We start from the raw sequence: 13,832 nt of genomic DNA on the forward strand, positions 1-13,832 counted from the left end.
CATTAGGTTTCCCATTCCACATTATTGACTGTCAAGTAAAAGTATTTGTAACAAGTTGTTGCTAATTACATTCACCATGAAGTTTTCACCAGGGAGTCTTAAATCTGAATTGATAAACATGAAAGGTATGTAACTACTTAGACATTCCATGGACGAAGAACTAGTTACAAATTTCTAAAGCAGTTGCAAGTTGTTTCTAAAAGATAAGAAAAGTAAATGGATAAAGGCAAAATATATCTACAGTATGCAACAATATTAAATTTAGTACTAACTTTTCAGTGCCCACTTTGTTGCAAAGAAAGATTTCATTCTGGTATCAAGACAACAGGCACCATGAAACAACAAAATGTGCATCAAATTAGCATCAGTAAAAAATAAAATAAAAAAAGGGGGGGAGAGAGAGAGAGAGAGAGAGAGAGAGAGAGAGAGAGAGAGAAATAAAACTGCCTTCCAAAAGGAGATTTAACCACTGAGAAGCTGCAGTATGATTTGTTTTATTGAACAATTAGTCTTGATGCTATTATAAACTCACACTGACATGCTAGGATGACCCAATGTTGTCACAAATTATGATATACCAGCGTACTAAAAGTATATGTATAGTTGGCATACTATAGTAATCCATGTCTTCTTAATTATGTGATGCTTGTAGATAATATTATAGAGGATTAAAAAGAACAGAGAGGAAAGCTAAACAGTTATAAAATAAATGATCTTTTGGTTCAAACTATTTCATTTATTTCTAATGTTTTACATTTTAGAAAAGTAGAATGCAATAAAACAGCATGAAAACATTTTTATAGCTTTTAGGGGGTACATTGCAATGAAAGACAATATTCTTGGAGGTGAAGGGGTAAACACTTTTAAATTGGCGCTTCTTATGTTCAGTACATTGCTTAGTTATTATGAATGTATATTTTGTTTTGAACTGAAGGCCATGTGACATATTTCTCAGTTTGGAAAGGCAACAATATTCCATACTGGGCGAGAGAGAGAGAGAGAGAGAGAGAGAGAGAGAGAGAGAGAGAGAGAGCCCTTTTCTCACTGAAGCAGAAATGTTTTACCTCACCAAAATAGGTAAATGTACTAAAAAATAGGTAAAGGACACTAAAGTGTCCAATGATGTTTTGGAAAAATTACAGTTGTTCTTATGGCAGAGAAATTCCAACCTCTTATTTATGGATTTTTCTGTCACTTCTTGGCAGAACAATTTCATATTTAAAGTTGAAATGCATACTGGGTTTTAGTTTCACAAATATTTGCTTACTTCAAACCAGTTTTTGTATTATGTTCTGATATGGTATAACAAGCTGAAAACTGTTTTGTAATATACAGTACAAATATTAGTAGAACAAAAATTCAGTTTGTTTTTCAACCTCAACATGAATTAAAAATCTAAATTTCTCTGAAAAGACCTATAAAATGGTCAAATAGAATAGAAAAATGTTAGCTTTATATGCATCAAACTGATCTGCTCTTTGAAGGTCCAATAAACAACGTCAAAATCATGTTTCAGCTGCTCTCATGTAGCAGCTAGCAACACTAGGACATACTCCACATGAAGACTCAATATATGCTTTCAGCCATCTCTTCAAACATTCACTCCCTATAAAAATTCAACACTGGGTGATAGCAAAACCTCTGTAACACACATGTTGGACATAATCATCAGAATGATTCTATTGGCTGATGTGTCACATTGTATGCTGCCTTTTCCTACTGTACATCAATTCACTGTACCATGTTGAAACTACTATAAAACAAGAAGAAAATCCAATACAGTGTCTAAACTGCATGAACAGTCAGTGTTTTATGTTGAACTGCTAAAAATGTACAGTATCTTGCAAGGTACATGTAGTGTTCTAAATGAGCCTTGTGACTTGGCACTTCTTACAGGTAGTGCTGGGAGCTGAGGAATCAGTAGATGTCAGCCAGTATTGACTTGCTTCTGGTTAGTATCAGCCTTGGTAATCAAACCATACAGTTCATAGTTGAAATGTATAGTAGTGTTTTGTTAATATGTGGTAATAAGAGTTCAGTTTTGACTATACAAAGTCACTGAGGGTATCATTTTTCTGTGTGTCCCCTCTGCTTTCATAAAAATGCAGAGCACATGTTACATGTTAGTTTTGTGTGTTTCCTCCTCTTTGAGAGTAACCTTTGTGCAACACAGGGTTTGCTTGCTTGTGCTAACACCTCTGCCAAGTGCCAAGTTACAGTTTTTATATGGGAGAAGAAGTTTTTATGCATTAAATTTGATTTATATCAATTACACATGAAGATAGGACTACTTCATATAAAAAACTTTTACAAGGAAAGAAAAAGAAGTATCAAAACATTGTAATATGAAATGCCAGTATGAAAATAATAATAATAATAATAATAATAAGTCTTTCAGCATAAGAATTTAGTCCTTGTTGTAAAGCTTAATAATGGGCAAGATTTAGACGAAGTATATGTCATGACGTGTTAGAAGAAACCATCCCATCATTTCTCTGAAATGATGTCAAAAAACCCAAATTAAATTACTGTGTCAGGTAAATGAACTTGAATTCTACATTACTTACAATGCACTAAACAAAAATTACTTAGAGGCAAATAAGTTGACCTGAAGCATCAGTGCAGAGTGTCAGTTTATCAAGGGAGAGTAATCTTTAACTGCATTTGAAAATGTACAATATGTCATTAACTGTGCTAAACTTTTGTGAAAACTGATTGGCTCACCACATATGTTGTTATTATAACCTTGTGGTCATGATGATATTTGTATCTAAATTGAGTTGCCCTTAAAATATTATCCTGTATGACAACACAGAATGAAAATTAAACAAGCTTTAGTGCATTACTGGTGCTGACTGAATATTTTCCTATTTAGAAAGGTGCCAGCATTCAGCTTCTGCAGGTATTCCTGAAAATGTGTCTGCCATAAGAGTTTCATCTATCACCATTCCTGTAAATCTCACATCTTGTACTTTACTACTTGCACTAGTATTGTTAGAGAGCTGCATGTCACCACAAGCAGAATTATGTACTCTTCTTTTCAGAGGGAGCTGTGAACCAAATGTTGCTTCTGGTATGTTGTTCAGATCCTGACCTGAAAATGTAACAATTATGCCTGTACCACCTGCAAACAAATCAGCTGTCAGGTATAGTTGTAGACATGTCATTGATATTTACCAGGAAAAGAATTGTCCGTAGTAAGGGATCCCAAGTAACATACCTAATCACAGTAATCCACTTAGATTCTGGTTCATTTCCTGTTAACTCAAGTGTTTTACTGCCCAGATAATACTGAAACCATACAAAGCCTTGTCCATAAATCTCTAATGCTCTAATTTGTTTTGAGTTTTTAAATGTTATAAACCAGCTTCTAAACTGCGCTGTCAGAACATTTCTTGCAGAGTAGCCACATTGACAGTAATGACTTCAGTCTACATTCCCAAACTATTTCAAAAATCACTGCAATGTGGAAATGTCCAGAATTGAACTAAATAGAAGAGAAATGCCCTGACACACTTTACCACCAGAACCTAAATATTATACGAAGGTGTCAGTCTGACTGTACCAACATTTGAGTGTCTTGAGCATAATCGTGTCATATCTGATATCTGCAGTGCCTGGCAAACTATGAACATGCACCCTACATGCACATATATGTTGAGTAGTGCTAAAGATATGAGCTCACTCAAGAATGCCTGTAAGTTTCGTAGAAAACATTTATAATGAATACTGAAATATTAATGCTTTGCAATGTACATTATATTATTGCTCCTGTGACGTGATTGTCTAAATTGTTTTATCACTTGTATAGAATGTATCAAAATAGTTTTGAAAAATGTGGATGTCAAGACTACAACTTCAAAGGTCTGACATTCAAACATTGGTTGGTGGTAGGTTTCTTTGTATCACTTTTTACTTCTTTTACCTCTGGCAGTGATTTGTTAGTGTGAAATACGCAAAGCTGTTCCGTGGTTGAGAGCCCACGATAAACTGTTGGCACCTGTACAGTTGGCTGGGTAAGACTGTTCAAAAGTTGCAGGAAAGCAAAACCATACCACCTCTAATAAGACCATGCCTAGTAAAGCCTGTTGAAACTAGTATTTTAATGGTCGTATCACAAACAGGACATGAAGCTTTATATTTACAGTCAATTACTAGTAGCTTTTGACAGCAGGTTTGATAATTTGTATCTGTATTCAATTTTGTCTTACAAATCCTCTCAACAAACAATGCATGTGGATATGTATGGAATTATCAGATATTTTCAGCCATGGGTAAAGTGTGTGGAAGACAGCTGTTCATTGGCAAAATACTGATAAATGCAACTCGTTCAACAAAGAATTTGTTTACAAAACATTTGTGTATATGTTGGCTGTGTAGAAAAAAATCTGTTTTGGGTTTAACGCACAGGACAGTAACCATATATAGAATTGGTTTTACCAATTGTCATTGATTTGTTTTTATTGTGCGAAGTCATTTGAAAGATAATATCTGCTTATTTAGTGAAAATTTCAAGGACTTGTTTTAAATGAGAAATCTGGTATCATTTGAAGCAAAAAAACTCTAGAGAACATGAGTTCTATAATGCCTGCCTTAAGAGTTACAAGCATTTCTTCGGTAGAAGAGATGTGTTTCACAGTAGCAAAGATGAATAAGTGCTGATAGCTCTTAAGGTATGCATTTTAGATCCCATGTTTACTAGCCTTTTTTGCTTCAAGTAGTCATCCTTGTCATATCCCTGAATATTGACCATGTGTCCTGGGACACACTGTATGTGGTTCTGTGTCTGTGTCAAACAATAGTAGACTTGGAGTAAATTCTGTAGTTCCTCCATTTGATCAGAAAATGGCATAGGATTTATTGCAAATCGTGGTTATGTCCATACAAGTAGACAATAATGATCAAGCATTGCACCATTAATTACAAATCAAGAAAGAGAGGGCAAAATTGGCTTTTCAAAAAACATGGGACTTGAACTATTCTCAAGAGAAGTAGCAGGCCCCCAATAAATTCATTACCCAGCACACTCTTGTCATTTCAGTGGAAAGTAGGGGAGGGAGGATAAAAGGAAGACTGTGGTTCATCATCCCACTATACAGGGTGAAAAGTATTTAAACTGACAAAATCTGGGAGTTTTTCCCTAATGTCATTTTTTCCTATGAGGATTATTTAAACTGAGGCCGTATAATGCTCTTAAGTTGTTAGAGGACGTATTACAATCTTCAGTTGTAGGCAACTGTTGTCCACTAGTGTAGTAGTGCATTGTCTCTTTTTACTAATGGAGCAATACACCTGGAGTGAGTTCACTGATATGGTTGCTGCATACTACGTAGCGCACCACAACGGCCGAGCTGCACAGTGGGTTTATCAACAACAATATCCTAGAATGAGATTTTCACTCTGCAACGGAGTGTGCACTGATATGAAACTTCCTGGCAGATTAAAACTATGTGCCCGACCGAGACTCGAACTCGGGACCTTTGCCTTGCGCGGACAAGTGCTCTACCATCTGAGCTACCGAAGCATGACTCGTGCCCGGTCCTCACAGCTTTACTTCTGCCAGTATCTCGTCACCTACCTTCCAAACTTTACAGAAGCTCTCGTGCTAACCTTGCAGAACTAGCACTCCTGAAAGAAAGGATACTGTGGAGACATGGCTTAGCCACAGTTTTAATGTGCCAGGAAGTTTCATATCAGTGCACACTCCGCTGCAGAGTGAAAATCTCATTCTGGAAACAACCCCCAGGCTGTGGCTAAGCCATGTCTCCACAGTATCCTTTCTTTCAGGAGTGCTATTTCTGCTAGGTTAGCAGGAGAGCTTCTGTAAGGTTTGGTTAGTTAGGAGACGAGATACTGGCTGTGAGGACCGAGTGTGTGTCGTGCTTTGGTAGCTCAGATGGTAGAGCACTTGCCCACGAAAGGCAAAGGTCCCGAGTTCGTGTCTCAGTCGGGCACACAGTTTTAATCTGCCAGGAAGTTTCAACAATATCCTAATCGCCGTATCCCGCATCATACGACCTTTGCTGCTGTGTACAAATGTCTGCGTGAGACCGGGTCATTTAGCAGATTATCTGGACAGGGACACCATCGCACAGTAAGAACGCTGCAATTTGAGTTCTGTCTTGCAGCATATGGAGCGGGATCCTTCAAACAGCACTTGTGCAATTGCATGTAACATGGGGACGAATCAGACAAATGTAGGAACAGTCCTTTGAGAGCAATTGTTACATTCATTTCACATACTGCGTGTCCACAACCTGGAACCATTTGATTATCCACCCAGAGCATAGTTTTTTCAGTGGTACCTGGAACAGTGTGAAATGAATCCTACATTTCCATCCTCTGTGTTGTTTACCGATGAAGCAACGTTCAGGTGTGATGGAGTCTTCAACATGCATCGCATGTTTGGAGTGAGGCTAACCCATATGCCACAGTTAGTAGCTCTCATCAAGTGCGGTTCTTCACTAATGTGTGGCTCGGTGTTGTCGAGACTGTTTAATTGTGCCGTATCTGCTACCTAGGCCATTCAATGACAGGCACTATTACAATTTTCTCACCAGAGCATTGCCAGAATTTCTGGAAGACATCCTGCTCCCTACAAGACAATGCATGTGGTTCCAACACTACGGGGCACCGGCACGTTTCAGTCGTTGTGTGCGTCGATTCCTGGACCGACGGTTCCCAGAAACTTGGATTGGCAGATGTGGTCTTGTACCATGGCCTGCTCGATCCCCAGATATGTCTCCTCTGCACTTTATTTTGGGGGGGGGGGGGGGGGGGATATGCACAACCTTGTTTACACAGCTCCTGTTACATCGGAAGAGGATCTGGTTGCCCGGATAGTAGTAGCAGCAGGAACAATTCAGGATACTCCTGGGGTTTTTGCCCGTGTCAGACAGAACATGATTCGATGGTGTAATCTTTGTTTACATGTCAATGGAGGCATGTTTGAAAATCTACTGTAATTGAAATTGGGTTGTGTTAATGTGTTGTCTCTTGGTTATAAAAATGGAAAGGTGTTTGTTGGTTTAATTGATTTGCTGCCAGAGAAATCTTCCTCTACCTGTTTAAATACTCCTCATAGGAAAAAATTACATTAGGGGAAAATATTTGTTTAGATGTCCCCTACAACCTCCCAGAGTTTGTCGGTTTAAGTACTTTTCAGCCTGTATCTTTAGAGGTGGAGCAAAAGCTTAAATTGGGAAAGGACTTCATTTTTTTCAAGGGAACCATCTTGACATTTACCTTAAGTGATTCTGGAAAACCACAGAATCCGATGCTCTTGTGAAAGGACAACCCAAGTGGGAAGAGATCTAAGAATAGTAGTATCCAGCTTTGTAAATGAGGCATTCTCCACCCCACTCCTCCCCACCTCACCTCTCACCCTCATAACTAACTTGAAAGCAGTTTGTGAATTGTTTCATAAGTACAATGCAGTAATGCTATCTGACCTTTATGTAGTAAAGTTCTGAACTGTCCATTACACAGCTTTTATGTAGATCACTTATTTGTTGCGATTTTAGAATACCATTTTCTTTGGGTCTCTGCTTCATGGGGGCAAATTGTTGAGAGCCTTGTACTCTCAGAAGAATTAAGACTTGCACCATATGACAGAGCATACCTGTGAACAGTGTTATACAGTTGTTACTCACAACTGGTCTTTTATTGTGCCCCCACAGACACTACTGAATGAATAGGAGTTTAGTCACTTACTCTTAAGTCAGGTCTCAGAAACTGGCTCCACTTGTTAATCATTGGATTGCTTGAAAGCGAATTGCTTAAGTTGGTAGTGAGCAAGGTGAACTGAATGCTATACTGTCAACAGTCTGACCAAGCATTGTGGCAGCTCTCAAGATTGGGTGAATCCCACTTAAAAGGTAAATAAAAGGCAGCCGCAGAAGTCTTCCCACCCGTTTGGACAGTGAGTGTGAAATGAAGGTGCTGAAGAGAATTGCAATTTTTACACACACACACACACACACACACACACACACACACACACACACACGTGTGTGGGTGGGTGGGTGGGTGCGCGCGCGCTTGTACTTGCACTTGTAAGGTCGTTAGATATTTCTTTTACTGTTGGATACAAGCTGTATAAGTATTAGTGTAATGGTGTGTAAATATATCAGTAGGAGTCTTCTTGGAGGAAATTTCTGCACAGTATTCAACTATTGGCACTGCATAATATTGTCACAGTCAATTTCTGTCAGATCAATGCTTTGTATATTCGACTTACTGCCAATGTCAGAAGACAAAAGCAGGGAGAGAAGTGTCTTGCATCAGTGAGATCAATGTTCATAGTTTTTTGGTTTCTCTGTCTTGCTCTCACAGTACGCTTGTGAGAAGGTATCACTTTACCCATACAGTAAACAGGACTCACAGTAAATGTGTTAGAGACAGGTGATTTAACAGAGAAGTGTCAATGCAATGTAATGGTAATCCACTATTTTATGTACTTTGGAGTGTCAAGTATGTGGCGGAAGAAGTCAGAATTGTGCTAAATACTTGCATCAGACTAGCTACAATAAGCAGTGGCTGTGTTGGACATTGTGGAACTCATGACATGTCTTTCCCTCTCTTGGTGTTTGCTGCTTCCTGCTGATGAGTGCTCTGGGAAACGTGTACAGTGAAACCCCTATTTTTTGTTTTCGTGCGGTCTGGCTTGAAAAACAGCAAAACTGAGGAAAATGCAGAATTGAGGAAAATGTTAAAACCCTCCAAAATATGAGTAAAATACATGTAATCGGCATATATGATTAAAAATTTCAGTCGTCTCCAATACATTGTATAAAATCTGTACAAGTGAAGGAAATTAAATGTACAATACCATGTTTGTACAATAATTTGAGCTAATGAATTTCATCAGTATGTAACAGCAAGTAGAAGCTCATCAAAAATTGAAATTGATATCTGGTACAAGGTAATAGAACTATTTTCCAACATGCTATGACCATAAATTATACATAAAAAAATGTGTTTTTGAGAGATGTTTGCTTTGTGCTCACCCAGAAAAAAGCAAAAACTGATGAACGTGGTGAATTAAAATATAATGACAAAATTTGTCACAATTGCTGTTATTGTTTAATGTTTTTGTTACAAGCCACACTTTAGATGCTCACCACTATCAGAATGTTATTTTAGGCTTGATGAGAGAAACAAAGATGTGAAATAGTGAGTTTATTTTCCCAGCTGACATTATATCATTTAGAAGTCAGCACAGTGAATTTCTGTATATTGTGTGAAGTGTAAATTTGAAAGAAAGCTCAGGTGCTACAGTTTTGCTTAATGTCCCCTATCGCTGCTGCCAATCTTAAAGATATGCAGTGTGTGGTGCAAAGTATACATGTGAATAGTCTATGTAGTTGTTGCAACTCTATTGCCAGATTTGAAGAGGAGAGACTTTAAAATGTGCTAATGCAAAACCCATGTTCTATTTCTGTGTGATATATGTGCCATTACACATCATCTGCACGAAAAGTATATTTTCAGCACTTCATAAAATGCTTTCACCCCTTTCTGGACTCCCATCATTAAAAGGTCACGCCCGTCCCACACATACAGCAGGCGAGCTCATTTTGCAAGTGTTAGTGTGGTGCCATGGTTACACTGGCTGTTGGGTTACTTATCAAGTCACTATCCAATAAAAGCTCACTTGCAGGAAATGGGCGACATTTCCTTGATTATGACCGAGCATATTATGTGAGACAGCTGTCATTGTCACAGTGAAGAAAGATGCAACACTTTTGACCGTTGTCTATGATTTCCAGCTTGTACAGATGTATCAGAGTCTCAGCTCCTATTATGATGATGTGTGTATATTTTTCATTTCTTTGTTATTTTTTAGTAGTTCCTTACACTGACACAAGCCTGTTTTTGAGCTAGTTTTAAATTGAGCAGAATGCATCAGGAACAGATCTTTTTCAGAGTTAAATTTTTGTTCAAAATCATAATTACTTCAGTCTCCTAATGACTCTTATTTCTAGTGCTAAGTTACATTCCAGGCATTGTGAATTATGTTGCACACATCACCAATGTTTCTTGGAATGACATCCAAATACGTTACAGATGGAAGTGTTACCATGATTAAGTTCTACAAACAGATTGCGAACACCCTTGTCTGAAGACGATTACCAAAAGTTGAACAAAGTGATTTGAGGCATTATTCTAGTGATAGACTTTCACAAAAAAAATCATGCAGTGAAAACTTTCACTTGAAGTTTTTATTTTTTCACAATACTGTTTCCTTAAACATTCACTGTAAAAAAAAAAAAAAAAAAAAAAAAAAAAAATAGAAGAAGAAGAAGAAGAGAGCAACACCAAGTTCTACTGTATGTTGATGGAGTGGGCAGTTGTCATGATGGTGTGTGAATCACTCTTATATTGGATGTGCAGGACTTTGTCTAAGTATGTTTTGCAAACTGCTCATAGGGAAAATAGATATTCTTTATTCAAACAGATGAACTCACAATAGTTTGAATGGACAGACAGCGAGCACCAAGGTCAGGTCATTGAGCTCTTCTGATAACACTGTGACATAATCAAAAGATAACTGTAGTAACAGAAAATGGCCTATTATACAAAATTGGTGTACGTAATAAAAAGGGTGGAAGGCATGTTTCATAAGCTGCTCACATTTTATGTCCATATAGTGCTTGAACAAAATATCTGTAACACTGGAACTGCCAAAGGCTGTGAAATTGTACTTAATCACAAGAAAGAGCAATAGCTTTTGCAACAATGTGGTCAAGGAATGTTGGTAATCTAGCCGATATCCTGTTCTCTCTGAAAAGTAGAACACAATTATTTTAAAGGTGCAATCACATTTTGCAATATAATGACAGCAAATATCAATGAATTGAAAGTAACTGACATGGTAAGCAGAAGTAGAAATAAGTAACATATTGAAGCAAGTGAATCGAGATTTAGAGAATAGACTGGCGTTCGTACTAACATTTGATTTGCCTGGATTGCCAGATTATATTGAGATATATTTTTATAACAACTCTGTCCTAATCCAAGCATTGCTAAAAATTTCACACATATATTCACTCATGAAAATTGTTATTGATAACCCATCCCAGTTCAAAAATAATAGCAAAGTGTATAGCTACAACACTAAAAGAAAGGATGATCTACAGTGTTCTGGGTTAAAACTGACATTGGCACAGAACTAGCTGAATTATGCTGCCACAAAAATATTTGCCAAATAGCATTAAAAGTCTGTCAGATAGCCAACCAACATTTACTAACAAATTAAAAGAATTTCTGAGTAACAACTCGTTCTGCTCAATAGATGAATTTAAAGATATGAAGTAGTAACTCAAAAAAGCAAGCTATATTGTGGAAAGGAAACTTATATTAAACTGACATGTTCCACATAACTACAAAATGTCATATTCATGATCTATGGAACAAGTATTAATGTAATGTGAGCACATCATGCTCTGGAGTGAAGTGGCACATTAGTCAGATATTGGACTTGCGTTTGGGAAGATAGTGATTCAAGTCTGTGGTTTGCTTGATTCACTTAATGCAAATGCAAAGATGCTTCTTTTGAAGTCAACAAAACCAATTTCTTTTCCCAGTCGGAGCTTGGGTCTATCTCTAATGATCTTGTCATCAACAAGCCATTAACTTAAACTTTTCTTCTTAGGCATACCACTTTGGCGTTAAGCATTAGATATCATGCAGAAAATGTGGCAACTCCACACATGAAACTGCCTTGCTCACCTGACTGCAGGATTCTCCAAAAAGAAACGAAAATCGTGGAGTACAAAACCCTGGACCAACCGACCTACACTGATGTTAAGGGAAAATTTGAATGCCTGCATTTTGTGCATGTGACATTGCCGCTGCAACAGTTCTGGCACCATCAGCTCTGCCTAACATCATCACCTCTCAGAGCCAGAAGACTACACCTGCCATTTCCTTTGCATCAGACACCCAGAATGTAATCACAAATGTCCCATTTACACTGCTGAAAATGTATCATTCAAGGAATCAAAGTTACTACACGTAATCCATTCACTGCAATTCAAAAAGTATTTAAAACTTTGGAACTACCTTTATTACCTACTTTCTTCACAGCAATAGTTGAAAACTGGCACTAAATGTCAGTGTCTCAACACAAACACGGTCAAGTGACCAAGCTATCAACATCTGCAATTGCATATGGAAAAAAAAACACTTATGCTAAGTAATTAGTCACCTCCCAACAATCCTCTCTGGTAGCTGAAGTGATGGCCGGATATGAACAGGTCAAAGTGATAGTGTCTGGCAATAAAATTAACATGTAGATGTTGAACCTTTCTCAGGAGAACCCTCCTCCTGCGTCTCTTACAAGGTGACGAAAAGGACTTTTAGGCCTTTATGTGATGGTCCCCTGTAGGGTTTGACCTCCATTCTTCAAAATTTTCCCGAAGAGCGAGCCAATTGAGGAAGGGCGCCTTACAAGGTGCATCATGTCCATCGTGCATTGAGATCTTTAGCCCACTTTCTCATCGTAGCATTGCAGTCCTGCCTATTCTAAATCTTTTGGGTTAGGACACCTTCTTGGGTGCGTTTTTCACCATGCACTATGCTGTGTCGATTTGTGTCGACGATGACCATGGACTTTTTTGCACCTGATATCCAGTGCAGTAGCCAGTCCTTTGCTGTGCCTGGGTGGCACCTGTGGGGAGGGCCCCTGGTCAGAGTGGGTGTCATCAGGGTGGATGACATGCGATGAGGCGTAGTCCATCATCTCTTGCTGGTGGTGAAACACCAGCTCTCTCTAAGCAATCACAAGCTCAATTCAATATACAGAAATACGACCCCAAACTCTGGCCGCACCATTGGAGGAACGCCAGGCTAAGGATGGCAGCAGAGCTTATTTGCCCTGGTATCTTGTATGTTCTAGATCTGATGGGGAATCTTTCATGACGATGAAACCTCAGTTTTTTGTTGATCATTTAGAGGACAAGTTTGGGGAGGTGGAGGCCTTGTCCAAAATGAGATCTGGGTCAGTCTTGATCAAAACAGCATCATTTGCCCAGTCACGGGAGTTACTCGCTTGTGACAAGCTGGGGGGTGTTTCTGTAACCATCACGCCCCATAAGAGCTTAAATATGGTCCAAGGTATCGTATTTCACAGAGACCTTCTTTTGCAGTCCGACGGTAAGCTGCATGCCAATTTAGAGTGGCAAGGTGTAAATTTCGTCCAGCGGGTCCACCGAGGTCCGAAGGATAATCAGGTTGGCACCAGTGCCTTCATCTTGGCCTTTGAGAGTGATACATTGCTCGAGACGGTCAAGGCGATGGTCTACCGGTGCGATCTAAAGCCCTCTATCCCTCCCCCGATGCTGTGCTTTAAGTGCTGGAAGTTTGGCCATATGTCTTCCTGCTGTACTTCCAGCGTCAAATGCCGAGATTGTGGGCACCCATCACATCCCAATACTCCATGTGCTCCGCCTCCCATCTGTGTCAACTGCAGAGAGCACCTTTCGCCTTTCTCACCTGACTGCAGGATTCTCCAATAAGAAAGGAAAATCATGGAGTACAAAACCCTGGACCAACCGACCTACACCAATGTTAAGGGAAAATTTGAATGCCTGCATTTTGTGCGTGTGACATCGCTGCTACAACAGTTCTGGCACGATCAGCTCTGCCGAACATCACCACCTCTCAGAGCCCCCCTGATGGTGGGGTCATTTCCCTCCCTGTTGCTCCTGCACCACCTACTCCGGGAGTAACCCGCCCCCCCCCCTCCCCTCAACCATCAAGGACGTCCGTTCCCAGAGAAACTAAAGCCTTCTTTGGCTTCTCTCGCTAGAAGGGGTCCCTTGCGTCAC

General features: G+C 39.0%; 1 protein-coding gene across 6 annotated transcripts in view; it reads left to right on the plus strand.

Annotated features, from left to right (window-relative positions):
- Nucleotides 1-13,832, plus strand: part of LOC126299604 (protein seele) — an 86,415-nt gene that overhangs the window by 1,010 nt on the left and 71,573 nt on the right. Inside the window, exons 2-3 of one of the 6 annotated variants that reach the window (XM_049991631.1) lie at nt 1,897-1,951; nt 3,045-3,146. The exons of 1 other annotated variant lie outside the window; for it this stretch is intronic. In XM_049991631.1, coding sequence (XP_049847588.1) covers nt 3,112-3,146 — 35 coding nt within the window. In that variant the 5' untranslated portion in view covers nt 1,897-1,951; nt 3,045-3,111. The remainder of the gene's footprint in view (nt 1-1,896; nt 1,952-3,044; nt 3,147-13,832) is intronic. 4 more of the 6 variants (XM_049991635.1, XM_049991632.1, XM_049991636.1 and 1 more) reach the window with 4 other exon arrangements.

This window comes from Schistocerca gregaria, chromosome X, assembly GCF_023897955.1.
Source record: "Schistocerca gregaria isolate iqSchGreg1 chromosome X, iqSchGreg1.2, whole genome shotgun sequence".
Classification (NCBI taxonomy): Eukaryota; Metazoa; Arthropoda; class Insecta; order Orthoptera; family Acrididae; genus Schistocerca; species Schistocerca gregaria.